At 32.6% G+C, this 17,712-nt stretch overlaps 5 protein-coding genes across 11 annotated transcripts; 2 read left to right on the forward strand and 3 right to left on the reverse strand.

Annotated features, from left to right (window-relative positions):
• Nucleotides 1-301: 301 nt before the first annotated feature.
• Nucleotides 302-1,180, reverse strand: LOC145964617 (uncharacterized). The gene is made up of 2 exons (XM_083087593.1): nucleotides 1,154-1,180; nucleotides 302-1,009 (listed from the first exon to the last, which is right to left on the reverse strand). The coding sequence occupies exons 1-2, from the start codon at nucleotides 1,178-1,180 to the stop codon at nucleotides 302-304; spliced, it is 735 nt and encodes a 244-aa protein (XP_082943719.1).
• Nucleotides 1,181-2,181: 1,001 nt separating this feature from the next.
• Nucleotides 2,182-4,927, forward strand: LOC145963916 (uncharacterized). The gene is made up of 2 exons (XM_083086262.1): nucleotides 2,182-2,409; nucleotides 2,823-4,927. The coding sequence occupies exon 2, from the start codon at nucleotides 2,893-2,895 to the stop codon at nucleotides 4,828-4,830; it is 1,938 nt and encodes a 645-aa protein (XP_082942388.1). The 5' UTR covers nucleotides 2,182-2,409; nucleotides 2,823-2,892; the 3' UTR covers nucleotides 4,831-4,927.
• Nucleotides 4,928-6,079: 1,152 nt separating this feature from the next.
• On the forward strand, nucleotides 6,080-9,490 carry LOC145963917 (uncharacterized). Its single transcript, XM_083086263.1, has 3 exons — nucleotides 6,080-6,210; nucleotides 6,291-6,336; nucleotides 6,471-9,490. Exons 1-3 carry the CDS (start codon nucleotides 6,156-6,158, stop codon nucleotides 7,360-7,362), a joined length of 993 nt encoding a protein of 330 aa, XP_082942389.1. The 5' UTR covers nucleotides 6,080-6,155; the 3' UTR covers nucleotides 7,363-9,490.
• LOC145963918 (guanylate kinase) lies at nucleotides 7,540-10,871 on the reverse strand. 7 transcript variants are annotated; one of them, XM_083086265.1, is made up of 6 exons: nucleotides 10,612-10,871; nucleotides 9,812-9,898; nucleotides 9,360-9,627; nucleotides 9,064-9,287; nucleotides 8,821-8,983; nucleotides 7,540-8,716 (listed from the first exon to the last, which is right to left on the reverse strand). In XM_083086265.1, the coding sequence occupies exons 2-5, from the start codon at nucleotides 9,843-9,845 to the stop codon at nucleotides 8,865-8,867; spliced, it is 645 nt and encodes a 214-aa protein (XP_082942391.1). In that variant the 5' UTR covers nucleotides 9,846-9,898; nucleotides 10,612-10,871; the 3' UTR covers nucleotides 7,540-8,716; nucleotides 8,821-8,864. The 7 variants fall into 7 exon arrangements, with proteins under 7 accessions (XP_082942391.1, XP_082942390.1, XP_082942394.1 ...); XM_083086264.1 differs by having other exon boundaries at nucleotides 9,812-9,927; XM_083086268.1 differs by having other exon boundaries at nucleotides 9,812-9,833; nucleotides 10,612-10,870.
• A 984-nt stretch (nucleotides 10,872-11,855) lies between these two features.
• Nucleotides 11,856-16,015, reverse strand: LOC145963929 (ribosomal protein S6 kinase 2 beta). The gene is made up of 13 exons (XM_083086285.1): nucleotides 15,592-16,015; nucleotides 15,243-15,437; nucleotides 15,044-15,125; nucleotides 14,800-14,960; nucleotides 14,574-14,680; nucleotides 14,293-14,470; nucleotides 14,014-14,179; nucleotides 13,750-13,902; nucleotides 13,363-13,628; nucleotides 13,039-13,287; nucleotides 12,671-12,909; nucleotides 12,313-12,574; nucleotides 11,856-12,130 (listed from the first exon to the last, which is right to left on the reverse strand). The coding sequence occupies exons 1-13, from the start codon at nucleotides 15,643-15,645 to the stop codon at nucleotides 12,002-12,004; spliced, it is 2,241 nt and encodes a 746-aa protein (XP_082942411.1). The 5' UTR covers nucleotides 15,646-16,015; the 3' UTR covers nucleotides 11,856-12,001.
• Nucleotides 16,016-17,712: the final 1,697 nt, after the last annotated feature.

The following is a 17,712-nucleotide window of genomic DNA, read 5'->3' on the forward strand; positions in this document are numbered from 1 at the left end:
TTTGTATTATTTTATATCTGATATGAATATTATTGTGTCACACTGAGGAGGGTACGAAAGGGACCGAAACGTTTGTATGAATTTATTGAATTTATAAAGAATTATTGGAAAAAAATTTTTGTCACGCATTACCACCTGCACTTCGCTTGGTCTATAATAGCCTTCTTTTCGATTATTATTGATTTATCATTTGGACCATTTATAAAATTTGTGTTTATTGTAATTAAAAAAATTTTTTGATCTTTTGTTAAGAATAATTTCATTACTTATCGATTTTATTTACTTAATCGATGACTAAGGATTACGAACCAGAATCGTTGACTTTGGCGAACGGATTGTAAATACGAACAGCTTGATCAATTCGAGTGTCATCTGCGACAGCGATCGTTTCGGCAACTAAAATGCTTTGCATCTTATGTTTAGACCATAATGTCTTTAAAATGTCATCAAGCCTCGACTTGTATAGCATTTCCTCTTGACAAACAATCAGTATAATAAATCGATCGTACGGTTTCCATTCGAATGTCGAATCATCCTTCGAAATTTTATCGAAAGAGCGGATGTTCTTTGCGAGAATCACGTGCACGTTCCACGTGTTCTTCCCAAAGGCTTTGTCATTTTGGATCCTTTCAACTCTCGCGGATGTTATTAGCAAGGGAAGCTTATCGTTAGATGTAATCTTCCACATCGACGGCTCTTTTGCGATCTCGCAAATTACATTGTTATCATCTACAAAAGATGTGTTTTCTGAGTCGGGAAATGTATAAATCCTCAATACGATTGTTGTCGAGCATTTACGAGAGATGCTGCGTACAAAAGCCTCGAAGCATCGTTCAAAAAGAATAGAGCTCTTATTATTATCGAGCACGCCATGAAAATGGACGGTTTTGGAATTTTCCATAGAACAAACGACGCTGCTCCAAAATTCAACAGCGCGATACCATCGATAATCATTGCCCAGTAGTGTAGGTGGAAATAATAATACTACGAGGGCAAATTCACGAATTAACTGCGAATAAGAGTTACTTGAATACACACAATAAGAGAAAACGAGAAAATTTCGTAATAGCAAAAATGTATCGACGTACCATGTTTGCGAACCCCTTATCAAGGAAGGATGAGTGTTCCTCTATTTATACAATTTAATACTGACACTAGATCCTCCGGAATTTTTCCTCATCTAGAGTACTCTCATTCGATATATATAGTCAAATCATACATCACCCTTATCGTTACTCTCCTTATTGACCCTCCTTCGCTCGGTGAGTCATATTGGACAGGCCTTCAACTCATGCTTACAAAGATAAATATTTCATGCTTTTTAGATTGCAGATAAAACCTAATAAACCTATCATCTATATTATTTATTCCCAATTTGTAGAGAGCGCCATAAGATCAATCCTTAATCGCATTTTTCTCTACGTCACCTCATATTTTTAGTAATACTTTTAGGAATTTATTACAATTAAAATCACATTGAAAGGAATTTATTATAATTAAAATTATATTGAAATAAATTATAATATTAATATAAAAAGAGAGAGGTGAATATATATTTTACATATTTCACATATTTCACAATTTAATTATTAACGAAACTGAATAGGAGATAAAATATGAATAAATCGAAACATTTTATTTTTATAAACATATATTTGATATACCAGAAAATATAAATATATGTACAATTAATTTTTTATTATTTTCTTTCAATCGTTTCCAGTCAATTTTATTTTCCTTGCGATGATAGAAATTGGAGAGAAACACCTTTATTCACATTTCGAAAATCAACATCGATGTTTGTACTCGCGAGAATCATTGCGTCCTATAACTATAAGCTTTTAACTTAATGACACGTCGGGAATTTGACGAAGAGAGGCAAACATTTGCTCAATATACCTGAGGTAAATATAAGGTACCAAAAGATATAAGACAAGAACGAAGACGTTCTTTTTTATTAAAAAGGGACTAAAGCGGATTGTACGCATATAACATATTACGCGAACTGCTTAATCGGGATCGCGTATATTTTACTGTATTTTTATCTGTAATGAGTTTTTCTTGTTAGTGAAAATCCATGTATATATACACCTAGTGCGATACGGAAAACAATTGTTAGCTTCAGAGAAAAATGCGCATATCTGGACGATAATACACAATGCTATAATAATAGTCTTTTAATATTTCAGAGGGAAAAAAGAGCATTATTGAAATTATATTGGAGGATAAGCAAATGCATATCAGCTATGTCGATTCTTTCATTAGAAAGATACTCGAAAAGATATTCGAAGAAATAAAAGAGATTGGTTTACTTCATCGTTTCCAGTGTCTCTTCTAAGATACTTTTGTAACGCTTAACAAGAAACTTATTTTCTCTAAAGAATGAAAGCAAAGCAAGAAGATGTATTGGTAAATTTCAGACTTTCTGAAAAAAGGAATCGTCGACCTAACGTCCGAGCAGTGCTTCGCGAATTTCATTTTAATATCCTTTCGAATCGTGAATGATTTACGACGTTTGCCTTTCTTTTTGCGCGGTCAAAACTCGAGTAATGATTTATAGATACGCGTAGCGTATGAAGAGTTGAGCTCATCAAAATGCAATAAAACTCTACCGCGACGCTATTAACCTTCTTGCGTCGCGATTAACCTCATCGATTTTTTTTTTCTACACGCCCACGATTTATATCTACCACAACGCGACAATCTTTCAACAAGTTTTTCTCCCTTAACTATGTATGACGCTTTTTAACTATGTATGTCGATCCTACAGCTACATGTATAAAACTCGCGCTTTATCTTCCTGTTTACCACTGTTCATGAAGCAAATCAAGTAGGCTCGCTCCAAATACGATTTGACATTTCCAAGGGGAGCAGCTTCCACAATACGCTATAATGTCACCGACAGTATCATTTTGTTTGGTGATGTCGATGGTAACGGCAGCAAAGAGCACGACAAATACGTACAAGATCGCTAGAGAAAGCCATTCGTCAAGATTGATGGAGAACGAAAATTTGAAGATTATCTTGAATTACGTTCGAAGCAAGCAAGAATTCTATCCGCCGATATTTTCTCTCGTCTCCTCTGACATTCAATCCAACTTTGTAGATCTTGTATCAAAATACGTAGCAAGCGAGTTGATTGTCAGTTACAAGATCACGATAAATGATTTCTCGCGGAAGCACACGTGGCAGAATCGCATCGATCTCACGTGGATCTTCTTCATCGACAATATTAATGTTTTGAAATTTTTCATGCGCGAACAAAACTACATATGGAAAGCTACCAATCAGTATCTGGTGATCATCACTGCTCCAATCCCACTGATTTTGTCGCGCGATATTTTTCAAGCCATTTGGAAGACTTACAGTGTCTACAGAATCATCTTTGTTTCAATACAAGACGATTTTCGGTGTCTAAGCAGATATCTACCGTTTGAAAAGAATCGGCAGAATGAGTATGGTGTTGTGCGCAAGATTTGTTTAACGAATCGAACAAACAATATTGAGCTTTACACAAACTTCGAGAATCTAAATGGATATCCTATACGCGTAATTGTGTTCCGATCACTGATGATGAATGTTACGCTCGACAAGGATACGAGGACACACGAGTACAAAGGATTGGACGCGGACGTGATGGTTTTACTGGAGAAATCGATGGGAACTCAGTTTCACATCAACGTGCTTTCAACCAATTTCACTAAAGCGAATGGGCAAGATCCCTTTCATCGTAGTCTTCAATATATCGAGAACGATAATGCGGAAATTATCATTACCAGTTTCTTCATCCATGAATATAATGAATATCGAAGGTATGAGTTTACAGCCAGCGTTTACGAGGATAAGCTGTGCTTGATTGCACCCACGGCCGGCTTTATCCCTAAGTCATACATGCCGATAATGCCGTTCGCCTCCGATTTATGGACGGCCCTCGCGATATACAATGTCCTCGTGTCCGTCTTGTGGTTCCTCATCAAGTATTACAGCGGATCGTTTCGCCGACAAGAGGCCGTCCTGCTTCCTTTAACGAGAATGGAATTTGTTCTTTCAGGACGATCGAATTTACCACCAAGGATACATCCTTATGTTGCGTCATGTTTCGACCTCGTCGAAACCTCGTGTTATCCGTTGAAGGAGAACGGTGGTGGTCCAGGTAGCATGTCTCAGCGAGCCTTCTTATTCGGCACCCTCTTCTTCGGACTCATCATCGTCGATCTCTACCAAAGCTGCCTCGTGTCCGGCTTGAGCAATCCTTTCCATTATCCGGAGCTGAACACTTTGGAGGATGTCGCCAACTCGAATCTCACCATAGGTACGAAATATTACAATTTGAAGGAGCACACCTTCGCGGAGAATACTACGCTGGATAAAAAGTTACGCAGTAAAACAAAAATAATAATTTCCGACAAACCGATCAACGACTTGGTGGCTTTTGGCAAGAAGGTAATCGCCATCGCTCGTTACTCTTCGGTCAATCTGGACGATCTCTCCAAGTACTACGATGCGGACGGTAACGAGCTGCTTCATCGAGTCGAGGAGTGCCCTACTACTTATCTATTGTCCTACGTAATGAGCTTGCATTCACCGTATCGGGAGAGAGTCAATGGATTGCTATTACGAATGCAGGAAGCGGGCCTCATTAATCTATGGTATGAAAATATGGCATATCCGACATACATAATCAAGCAGAAAAGAAAGGTGAACAAGAAAGAGAGAAAAATTCAATTAAACATGGAGCATTATTCTCTTACGTTCATCGGACTTTCAATTGGTTTACTTTTCTGCACCGTCATATTCCTTGCGGAATTGTATTTCGCCAAGAAATCATAATCGTACATAACAGCAAAGGAGAGTTCTTGAGCTAATATCGCAAAACTAATTATCTCTACACCATCTGCTGTCTCTTTACGTTTAGTATTATATTAAGGATAAGACAAAAGTGATAAAGTTATTGAGATTTGAAATTAATGTTCACGTCTTAAATTCATATCCTCTAGAATATTGAACAGAAATATGGATTATACAAAGAATTAATTAAAGTATTGCAAAATTAATATTGCATAATTTCTGGCGTCTTTATTAAAGAAAATTTAATATTTAATAATATTTAATAATATGTTAAAAATATTAATATTTAATATTAATATTTTTTCTCTAATCAATTTTAAAAAACTTTTAGACTTTAATATTCCTTAAGAAATAAATAAAAATGAACAACACTTAATGAAGCAAACATGGAAATTTTTCGGACATGAAAAAGTTAATATAAGTATTCAATCTTATGTAATTTTTCTTTTTTGTGAAACTTATTAATAATTGCTGCGATTGCACTTTTTCATAATAATCATACGAACATAAAAACCAAACAAAAAACGTGCTCAGATTTTGTAGATATTAAAAGAAAACAAATAATAAAAGTGATAAAAAAAACAATAAATATATATGTGTAACAATAATAGGTGCTTTCCATTTACATCAAAACTCAGATAAATCTCACTTCTGTCTTTCTTTAACATGAATGTTGAAGAAAGACAGAAGTGAGATTTATCTGAGTTTTGATGTAAATGGAAAGCACCTAATATATATGAAATTTTTACGTTTTATACACCAGATTTTTTTCTCTAATATTTTATATACTTGTCTACATGCGAAGTTTACAGTATCAATTTCTCATACAGTCTCTTAATACATAAAGCTCTTAATATCAGTTTCTTTTATTTTTGATGAGTTTGTTCTCGCAATTTTCCACTGATGATTATTTAAACCTTATACAAGCAGCTTGAAGGTCTCTCTTCATTATAGGGAACCTTGATATCTGATAAAAAACCCGATATATATCCTGTCGCGTGACAATATTGTACTTATGATACTCAATGATTCGATCAACAATCGTTTTATTCGCAGCGGTCTCGAGTTTGATTAATCGAGGATATAATAGATATAACTATGTATATTTCTTTATTATCGATCCTGGCGAAGGATACTTTTTATTCGCGAATATAATAATTCAAACTAACAGGGTCATGCAAATCGAGTTAGCGTTAAAGCGACATCCCGAAAACGAGATTTATTTTAAGAATATCTAAAAATACGCACACGCACCTATCTCTTTCTTGAGGAAACTCAGTCGTAGGTCGTTGCTCGATTATAGAGTCATGGCTTCTCAAAGATATGTACCATTGGCAGCGATCCTAATTACTATTTGTTTAGGTACGTACTCGCGAATGACATTTGATTGCATTGATATAAAATACGGGATATAAATATATATATTTCTTTCGCATATACAGATGTATCCATCGTTGTTGCCGCCACCATCGCACGGGAAATATCTAGGTGACTACTATGATTTTCAATGTATTAGCGATAGTCTTCTCGCGAGAATTCGATTTTAAAGATTTCAGATATAATCATACTGAAAGCACAAATTTTGCTTTTTTTTCTTCTATCGTGTTACGTTTGCACGATAGATATGACAGTTACGACTTGGATAAAGGACCGGTATTCTACGAGGCGTATTATCCAGATTATGCCCATGACGCTTATCAGGAAAAACGCAACTTGGATCGAAATCGAAAAGTGCTGGAAACGAGTTTTCAAGTGCCCTTTGAGCGTTTCGCGTATTCGGCCGAAATCGCGGATCGTCCTTCGTCAATAATCTTTGATAAAAATCGTCAAACTGCGAATATCGAGGAAATTTCCAAGTTCATTAGAAGAGCTATATCTCGGGATCTAGAAAATTGGAACAGTCTTGAAACATATCTGGATCGCGTATCTATCGATCAAAATTGGCCGACACAGCAGAAAGTATATTCTAAAGAGAATCGCGAAAATAAAGGAGGCAATAGTTATTCGTTTCAAGATGATCGACGATCTCTCGATCTATCGAGCCAGCCAAATCCCGAGATATTGCGAAAATTGGAGGCACGTGATACGAGACAGCGTCCTAATTATTTGGAGGAAATCGATGCGGAGGGAAATACAATGATGAAAAAAATAAGCGACCTACAAGTTGTCGATTCGCCATCGATCGACGTTGCTTCCGACTCGTTATTTCCGGAGAACATTTTTCAACCACGGCCCCAAATAATTAGATATACTTTTTTCAAGAAACCTACGTCACGACTCGATCAACAAACTGAAAAAGTAATAGATAATTCTACGCCGAGAAATTATGGCGATAATCTCATTCGTCAAGAGATCGCTGACAAAAATAGCCGAGTGGAAGGTAATGTCAAAGTAACGTCTATCGAAGTAAGCGAATTGCCGCGACATAAAACACGTCATCATCACGGCGAATGGCCTAAACGAGATTATTCCATTCATCATCAATCTGAGGAAAAAAAAAGTAAAGATGCTTGAACGAAAAATTTTTCGAAGAAAAAATAGATTAACAAAATTATTTTCAATGCGCGATAATAATGCTAATTGTGTGTGATGGATATATTTATATCGTTTCCGCTGTTTTACATTATCGCGAATAATATTGACAAATTATATTATTTCAAACTATTTATTGAATATATATACTATTGAATATATACATGCGTAACATCATATATTCTCTGTAATAGCATCTACAATAAAATATTCTCCGCGACTTATCTCTACAAACTGTTAATCGCACTAACATATCGGTTAACGATTAATTTTAAAGAAAGTAAGGAAATTTTTTTCTCTTTCTATAATATGTCATTTTAAGACACAAAAGTAAATTTAATTTGTTAATATAACTTGGCTTAATAATTCTATCATTATTTCTCTATACTATGTATAATCAGACTCGTGAATATATACATATATGTATATTTTATATATGTCGATTTTAAGTCGAACTATAAACTATCAAACTCTACAAACAATTAAAGTTTCTAAGTTGTACACGCAGCAAAACAAGCATTTTAGTTTTATCTAATAATTTAAAAAATATCTTTTTCTTTACAATTTTGTAATAAAAATATAAATAATTATTTATGACCACAAATGCAGATTGTACAGGAATGTTTACATATTCTTTTTATAATCTTAGTTCTAAGTACTTGGCATGGTCGTATGATACTGTTATGATATAAATCAAAAGTGACTATATTATGCTTGTACAATATTTTTATCATGAAGATAAGTACGAAATCGCAAGTATATATTTTATAGATAGCCTACTCTATTGGAACACAACCTTTTTTGGTGAATAGTCTCAGTTAGCTACAGCTAAAATTCTACGTTTATCTCTTTAAGTTACTTTTTGAATAGCTAAAACTCTAGTTTGAAAACTTTCTCTTATTTCTATAAAAGAATGGATTTTTTATTCTTAATGAAAAAATTAGCTAATATACTTAGTGCAATATTGTACCAACAACATTAAGATGGATCTCTTTCATAATTTGTTTTATATAGTTATCAGATTAAACTTACTATAACAAAAATACGCGATATAGCTACTGCTATTATCATTATTGTCAGAAAAATAAAAATCACGATAATTTAAAAATAGCAAATATGGATATATAATTGTAAAGATGCAATCTATATAGAACCGTAATATAGAATATGAGTTTACATTAGCCCTAGTTTTGACACACATATATACATATTTTATATGTTGATTGAATGTATTTAAAATAATTTCTAAACATTTCACCAAGATATGATTCATTTGCTGTGTCCAGATATACATATAGAATCCATCACATATCAGCTCTTGACTAATTCGTTTCGACTGAAAATATTTTTATAGAGAATCTAATTATTATATGTATCATCACATATTTGGGATTACAATATAGGTCTTTGTAATAAAAATACTTGTGGTACATAACTCACAGTAAAAAGATTAATATTATCCATTAAAAACAAAGCAGCATATTTTATTCACTTGTTTTGCATTGCAGATTAAAATTAGCCAGTATAAAATTGCGTAAAATCTCATATGCATTTTCCAAATTATCATTTTCTACGATAATATCAAAATTACCTGGTGCTTCACCTATAAACATAAATATATATTATAAATTTTAAAAAGTATATGATTTACAAGCATAATTTTTCTATAACGCATGTGCGTACCATATTCTAATTCAGCTTTGGCAACTGCTAATCTGCGTTGCAACGACTCATCGGTTTCAGTGTTTCTAGCTTTCAAGCGCCGCTCTAACTCCAAAACAGAGGGCGGTTTTACAAATACATAAAGGGGATTAAGTTGAGTGCATTTTATTTGCTTTACACCTTGTATATCAATGTCTAATACACATATCTTTCCTAAACGTTGTACTTCTTCAACTGCCTGTTTGCTACAAAGGCACTTGGATTGTATCATTATCATACACATCTATATTATATTTACATCTATATCTTTTTCTTACCTCGTACCATATAAATTCCCACTAAATGTAGCAGATTCAATAAATTCGCCATTTTTTATTTGTTCTTGCATTTTCTCTTTATTTGTAAAGTGATAGTGCGTCCCATCTTCTTCACCAGGCCGAGGGTTTCTGGTTGTATGAGATACCGAAAATTTGAAAGTATCAGGAAATTCATCAAACAATCGCTTTATCAAAGTACTTTTGCCACTACCCGAAGGGCCGCATAATACTAATGGACGTGGTCCTTTTTGAATCATGTTGGCACAGCCTAAAAATACATTTTTTCTTAATTCTATACTCTCTTTTTTTCTGTCTTTTTCTTTCTCTCTTTTCTTCCAAAATAATTAAGTCTTTAAATAATTAAATTAATTAATTTTCCTAATACATATTAGTTTATCAAATCATTTAAATTTCTCGTATTATATATGAACAAAACTATGGGTTCCGCATACCTATCTTAAATATCCTAAACCACTGTGTGAACATTGGAATTAAAAAGATGTCAATGGCCCAATATCAGTTATCTCAAAATTCTGATTCTGCATAATTTAATAATATTGCTCAAGAGCTAAGCAAGAAAATAACAAATATAATATTTCCTAATATATATGTATGCATATTTATATGTATTACATATATGTATATAAGATTAAATATATATAGATATATATGTATATAAGACTAATTACAAAATCTTTGTTCTTTTTACAAGATTTAACTAAAGAATTAAAAATATAAAAGCATAAACATTTTTAACACAAATTTTATCTATTCCTTCTTAATAATTATATAAAAGAAAATATTTCAATATATATTACGTTGCCAATAACAAATTTTAACCATTGATAAAAAAGAATATGAAATAAATAAACTCTCTAATATGTATAATACATTTTTATGTTTGATTGAATACATGTTTCATCATGTGTATATGATGATCAATCATTAATTTAATTTAGAAACTATAATAAAATAAATAAACATTTATATTAAAATTGTATCATTTTATGTTGTAAAATAATATAAAAAAATCCTTAAGGTCTGGTTCAATAAATCATCTACAATCTACAATAACACATGTATAATTTAACAAAATAGCTATTTAACGAAAAAAAAAGATTGATATGTAAAATTTGAATTTGTTGCATGCTATCAGATCGTCTTTAAAATTATTGTTTTGTATTAATATTTCCATTAACTCTATGAAGGAGCGATTCACGCATTTTCCCCCGCTTTGATTTCAAAATCTTACCTATATAAACAGACAAAGAAGATTGAGTTAACCAGATTATCCAGTAATTAATCGACGTAGGTTCACAATAATTAATGCTGTTTAATAAACCGACGAGAAACAATCATTCTCGTTACTTTTTTCTATAAGTGACAAACGATACCCACACAGTTATGAAGCAAAATACAAGCGATATCACACAATCACACGCGATTGCACGATAAAATGTAACGCCAATATCAGACCGGCAGACATCAGTAGAGTAGATACAAGGGGATAAATGCATCATATAGGCTACGTTCGGAAATTCTACCCGTGAGGTAAAGTAGCATTTAATTGACCAATCAGAACAATCTTTATTCCTCCTGTCCTGATTGGTCAATTAAATGCTACTCTACCCCATGAATAAGATTTTCGAACGTACTCATATAACTGCACATCGAACCATCGAAGTTATCGATACTTCCCCTCCCTTTCCACAAATCCTCTCCTTATCATAGAAAATATCCTATATATTTTATATTTACAGTATGTATATAAAAAAATATAAATAAATAATAAACCCCTCCCAAAAATGATTCCTTGACTAGTTTGAAGCATTAATATATAACTATACTTATGTAATTTATACAATTTTAAATTTATTTAACAAATTATTAGCTAAATATTACAATTAAACAATGATTAAATATTTTATCTCATTTTTCGCAATTTCGCAATTTCGCAATCACACTTCTTTTCGAACTCGTGCCCATAAAAACACTGGGATTTTCAGAAACTTTTTAAAATTACAAGTCACAAGCTTAGGCGGAATATATAAGACACTTATTTGGTATACATATAGTTAAAAAAAATTGATTTGACCAAACTACATTGCACAGATAAAATTTCACACATAATACATCAAAATACTTTTATATTGTTATGTATTTATAGAGTATTTGAGAAATTGTAATTGATTATTACTTCAACAAGATTACTTCATCTCTTCTTTATGCTATATTTACTATATTGGTAAATAAAAAAAGATTCAGAAATTATAGAAGAATTATAAGAAAGTACATATTTTCTGACAACTGTTGTCATAATCGTTTGCACTTTCCCGAATCATGGCAACATGTGACAAATATAGGTGTATATATATAAGTATATATTAAACACAATATATGGAAAATTATAAATAGATATCACATTCGGTTTTCTGTCATCAACATCCTTCCGCATACTCTCCATTGACGATATTGAAAGCTATTCATCACAATATCAACAATTTAAATTATATATTCCCAATAGTTTTTAAATCGCTTGTACTTTAAACAACTTTGTTCTCCATATCTATGCATCTTCATCTTGAGTAAATCTTTAATCTAAAAGTTGAATCTGTCATATACAGTTATACAAGAGATTAAGTTTAAACTGGAGTGGGCCCACCAGTTTTGCCTTGTGTTCTACGACGTGCTAATTCCGACATAACCACAGGACCAATATGCGGTGATCTCGGACTACTCGCCATTGCTCTATACGTCGCTGCGACTGCCATCTGAAGAGTAAGATTTATTGTATGATATAGATGTATTGTGTGATATATAGATTGTAGATCTGTGTAGATTTGTTAGAAATTATCTTAGAAATATATAGTTATATATCTATTATTAATGACAAAACATTTAATAGTTAACAAAATGTTCAATGGAAGCAAAGTATATTTTTACTTCAACATACTTTCAAACTATGTGGATCCTTAATAACGTCCGGTAAAACTTTTTGAGGTATACGGTGTCGATTTACAATCCATGGATATTTTAAAATAACAGCTGCCGTAGGCCTTCGATTGGGATCTACATGTAGCATCCTCTTAACTAATTCTTTAGCTTCGCTCGAAATATGGCACCATATTCCGCTTTCCACATCTATATATCCCGGGCCAATCCGGTCTAATATATCGCTCGCGCTGTCTCCTGGGCTGTTACGGAAAGGCGTGTATCTGCGCGATAAAATTATATCATTTCCGATCAGTTATATATAATAAGTCAATAATAATTATATATAATAACTTTGATAGTATTTCTTTTTCCATTACCCAGCTAACATAATGTACAATAGAACTCCGAGTGACCAAATGTCGCACGCTGCATCATATCCTTGGCGTTTCAGCACTTCGGGCGCTACAAAGTTTGCGGTATAACAAGGCGTCATTAACAAACCGTTTTCCGCTCGTAATTGTTTCGCAAAGCCGAGATCGCATATACAAAGTGTCGTTGGATCACCACCAGGCTTTGCATATAAAATATTCGATGGCTTCAAATCTCTATGAACGACCTGTTTTGTTTTTGTCCTTTCTTTTAATGCAGTCATATATATTGTTTTGTTTCATACAGATGTGTATGAGATCAAGATATATGTACAAAATTGTTTAGTACAACTTATATTTTGTAGATTATAACTTACTCCGTTTTCATGAAGATAATGCACCACATTTGTAATGGTATGAATGACTTCGGCAGCTTCCCGTTCGGTAAAGTTTCGTCTCTGTAGCAAACGATCGAGAAGTTCACCACCGCGCAAAAGTTCCAATACAAGGTATACTCGTTTGTCATCTTCGTGAACAGCTCTTAATGTTACAATATGAGGATGTCTACCATATCGTAATAAAATTTCTATTTCTTCCGTCGGATCTCGTTTCGATTTTTCAATCACCTATTTTATTTAATTTTCTTTTATTTCAAGTGCAACTTTGGGAATACATTCCATTTCAACTTTGCAAGATATTACCTTTACAGCATATTCCATCTTGGATGCTATATGGACAGCTAAGTAAACCACGCTGTAGCTTCCTTTGCCAATCTCATGTTTGAATTCGTATTCGTCAGTAATGGAAACGGAATTAACATAAGATGGAAAAGTAGCGCTGATACTGTCGTAGTTTCTGTTTTCCAATAATTTAGCGTGATCCACATCCGTAAGCAAACAAGGCGCAATAAAACTGAATCCGCGAAATAATTCGTGAGCAGTTGCGCTAGGTGGTACTCCTGGAGAATCTGAAGAGATACAAGAATTTCTTTCGCAAAGATATAAGGACCTACGTTTAATTATTATTAATTTAAGTTTACTCCACTGTTCTTCCTTTTTCTTCTGTTTTTTAAGAAGGAGATCGGTCACCTTTAGGTGTTTTACAGGTGAATTCACTATCGAAGTAAAACGCATCGTCTTCCCTAACAGCTGGTTTAAATGGCGGTCTTATTTCTTTCTTATAAAGAGCATCCCAATCGATAGTAGCAAAGAACATATGACTCTTAATTTCTTCCACCCCACCTAGAAATACAAAAGTTTTATATAAAGACTATCATACATACATATGTTATTCAAAATTAAAAGTTATTTTATTGTACAGAATATTAAAATAATAGATTCTTTCAACATTACCAGCACCAAGGCGATTTGCTGGATTTCTCTTAAACAATACCCTCAAAAGTGCTTGTGCTTCTGGTGAAAGATTATGTGGCATTCCGAGTTTAGCTTTCAAGATTTGCGTCATTGTTTCTTTACGGTTTGCACCTTGGAATGGAAGAGCACCTGTCAGCATTTCAAACTGAAAATATTTAAATATTATATATAACAAATCTTTAGCCTTTAATTTCTCTTAATATCTAATTCTCATCAGTTGCATCATACAATCCTCAAATGAGATATATAAAATCTAACCATTAAGACACCAAAACTCCACCAATCTGATGTAAAAGTATGTCCTTTTCTGTTAACAATTTCTGGCGCCATATATTCAACAGTACCACAAAACGAATACGCTTTTGAATCATCCAAAGGTTGTTTGCTTAAGCCAAAGTCTGTCAAAGATATATGGCCTTCTGTGTCCAACAAGATACTATTGTATAAAAAAAGAGAAAATTAATCAAATGCACTAATAATGGATATCTATATTAAAGAGATACAAGAGATCGCGCGGTATATCGCGAACGAATACAAACTTTTCAGGTTTGAGATCTCGATAAATAATTCCGAGTTTATGTATATGATCCAGAGCAAGTGCCAGTTCAGCCAAATAAAACTTAACATCATCTTCCGTAAACATTACCTAAAACATTAATTATATACATAATTACAAATATATATTATTAATATATATTATTTATCAAAAATTATAGATCATCAGAATACAAGCAACAATACATTTATATAATCATTAACAATTACCTCTTTGGATAATCTGGAAAAGAGATCGCCTCCTCTTAAAAAATCTAGAATTAAATAGAGTTTCCCTTCTGTTTGAAATGCATAATGCAATCGAACGATAAATGGATGTTCCACATCAACTAATATGTTCCTCTCCATTTTGGTTCTAACTCTGTCACGAACTAAAAAAAAAAAACAAATATGTAATGAAATAATTGTAATAATAAATAAATATTTGCTGATACTTCATAACATCTTCAAGTACCTTTCAATGTTGCCTTTTTTAAGACTTTCATAGCATACAGTGTACCACTGTCTTTTCCGATAACTTTTCTTACTAAAAATACCTAAATATTTATAAATTAAATAAAATTGTATATATAAATGTAAAGTAATTCCTGCAACTATTGCAAAGTGTATAAAAGTATTTAAATATATATTCAATGCACATATGTTATTCTTACCTTGCCAAAGGAACCTTGGCCAAGGACTTTCAATAATTCAAAGTGAGAAGGTTCGGCTTTCTCGTAACCCTCCCGTACCATATCACGTACTTCAATCTCATGGGACTCTGAACAGCCATTTGATCTTTCAATTAAATTTCCTTGAGTAATCATTGTTTCTTCCTGATTTTCGGCCGGAAGAATATCCGTACTTTGCTAAAGCAACAAGTACAAAATAAAAGTATGTTATAAAATGTGTATTAAATGTTGAAATAAAGACGAGAAATATATTTAAAAAAAAAAGTAAAATTTTTCAAATCACATATGTCAAAAGAGTTATACATCGAGAAGAAGGATTAATAAATTTTACCTTCTCATTTACGCGGTGCTCGGTCCAAGGAGCCGTTAGAGTTGCCAACGGCATTATATCTAAAGTTTCGTTTATTTTCGGAATTGTACACAACGCTCAACAAAGAGTCTTATAAAACACTTATTATTTTGTAATGCTGTTACTAAATATATAAACGTTTAACTTATTTGAAAAAAACAACTTCATTAGCTTTAATTGGCTTTGATATCAACTCATAGCAGGAATTCGCGGTTAACTATTAACCACCATTAACGCACATGTATACACACATATAGAAATATATATACATATATTCAACTAAATATATGCACAGTAGTGATGGATCGATGACGTAGCCTCTACAATTCAGGGTGCAATTACATTTATGCGACGAAATTAGATAAAATATTTGTGAGATACCGATTGGCTATCAAATAGAAAATTCCTAGAATCCTAATAAGGATCTCTGTCAGAGAGAAGAATGAGAGGTGTCATGGCCCGCTTTTAGGTGATCCCTGAAAGCGATACGCCCTCTGTGGACCTTAAAAACGTGCACCTAAACTACGAAGCCAAGGTGCACGAATGTTCTCAGAGGGTAACATATAAGGTGCACAATTTTTGGTTCTATTCCGTGCTATGTGCACAAAATGTCGGTAGCACCAGTGCTGTATAGCAAGGTGCTTACAATATCAAATAAATTTTAATATAAATGAGAAATGACGAATTTGCGATCCTCTCACTCTCTCTCTCTCTCTCTCTCTCTCTCTCTCTCTCTCTCTATATATATATATATATATATATATATATATATATATATATAATTTTTTTTTTTGATATATGAATTTGCAATGAGCAGCGACATATTTTTTCTTAAGAACAATTATATGTTTTTTTTACATTAACTGATTCCTCTTATTATTCTATGCATAAAATTATTAAAGTAAAATAATCGAAAAATGAACATTTTATCAGATATTTTATAATTTATATAAAATTATGTCAACTTAAAGAATCAAATATCTCGTTAACTGTTCAATTTTTGACTATACTATCTTTATAACTTTTTACACGGAATATTGCGAAGAATCGATTTATATAAAAAAATTAGGATGGTTCCATTAAAAAATATGAAGATAATCTTGAAATTTCTAAAACGCTTCCACTTACGAAAACAATATTACTAGCATATCATGGTCCTTTTAATCGTACAATTTTCGTAATTACAATTTTTTCATATCTGTAAAAATAGCGTAGATATTTCAAGTGAGCAAAGTTTTATATACATATATGTGTGTGTGTGTGTGTGTGTGTGTGTGTGTGTGTGTGTGCGTGTATAGCGTATACGAGTATGTGAGCAAGCGAGAAGGTAATAAGAGAGAGCGAAATGGCAATAAGAGCGAACGAGATAGCAATAGCACGAGCAACGAAGACTTGGAAATAGAGTCTTTCTTGCAGCCTGGCATACTATTTCTCTCTCGCTCGCTCCTATTACTATCTCGCTCGCTTCTGTTATTGTTTCACTCGCTCTTACGTACTCATATACTGTCATGCTCATCTCGTTATCAAATCTGCCGCTGGCAAGCGGCCGATGACAAATTATGACAAATAAATAAGTTAATTATTTTAAGATATATTTATAAGGGTATAGAAATAATTTTAATGGAATAATGAAAATTTTGCGATTAAAATAACAAACACGGTATCAATCGGATAAACGTAGTTAAATATATAATCAAAATTTTTATTATCAGACCAATTAAAAATTATCCGATTTACGTCGTGTTTGATATCATTTTAATCGCAAAAATCTCAATAATTCATTAAAATTACTTTCAAATGGATAAAATAAAAATTAGGAGTTTCAGTTTTTATTTTATAAGATGTTTACATTCGCGAGGAAGCCGAGTCCGCTTATCTTTACGACCTGTCAAGTGCGAGAGCGACAGCGAAACCGCGAGTCGAGAGCGAGCGAGATGACCTATCATCAAAGAATTCCGAAGTCTCTTACAATCGGCTTCTTCACTTCCTCTATCCATTCGCAATTTACGAGATTATAAAGTAAAAACTGAAACTTTTATTTTTTATTTTATCGATATGAAAGTAATTTTAATGAATTATTGAGATTTTTGCGATTAAAATGAT

The sequence above is a fragment of the Camponotus vicinus genome, unplaced genomic scaffold (assembly GCF_025532165.1).
Source record: "Camponotus vicinus isolate PSW18456_S1 unplaced genomic scaffold, iyCamVici1.0 SCAF_13, whole genome shotgun sequence".
NCBI classification, from domain to species: domain Eukaryota; kingdom Metazoa; phylum Arthropoda; class Insecta; order Hymenoptera; family Formicidae; genus Camponotus; species Camponotus vicinus.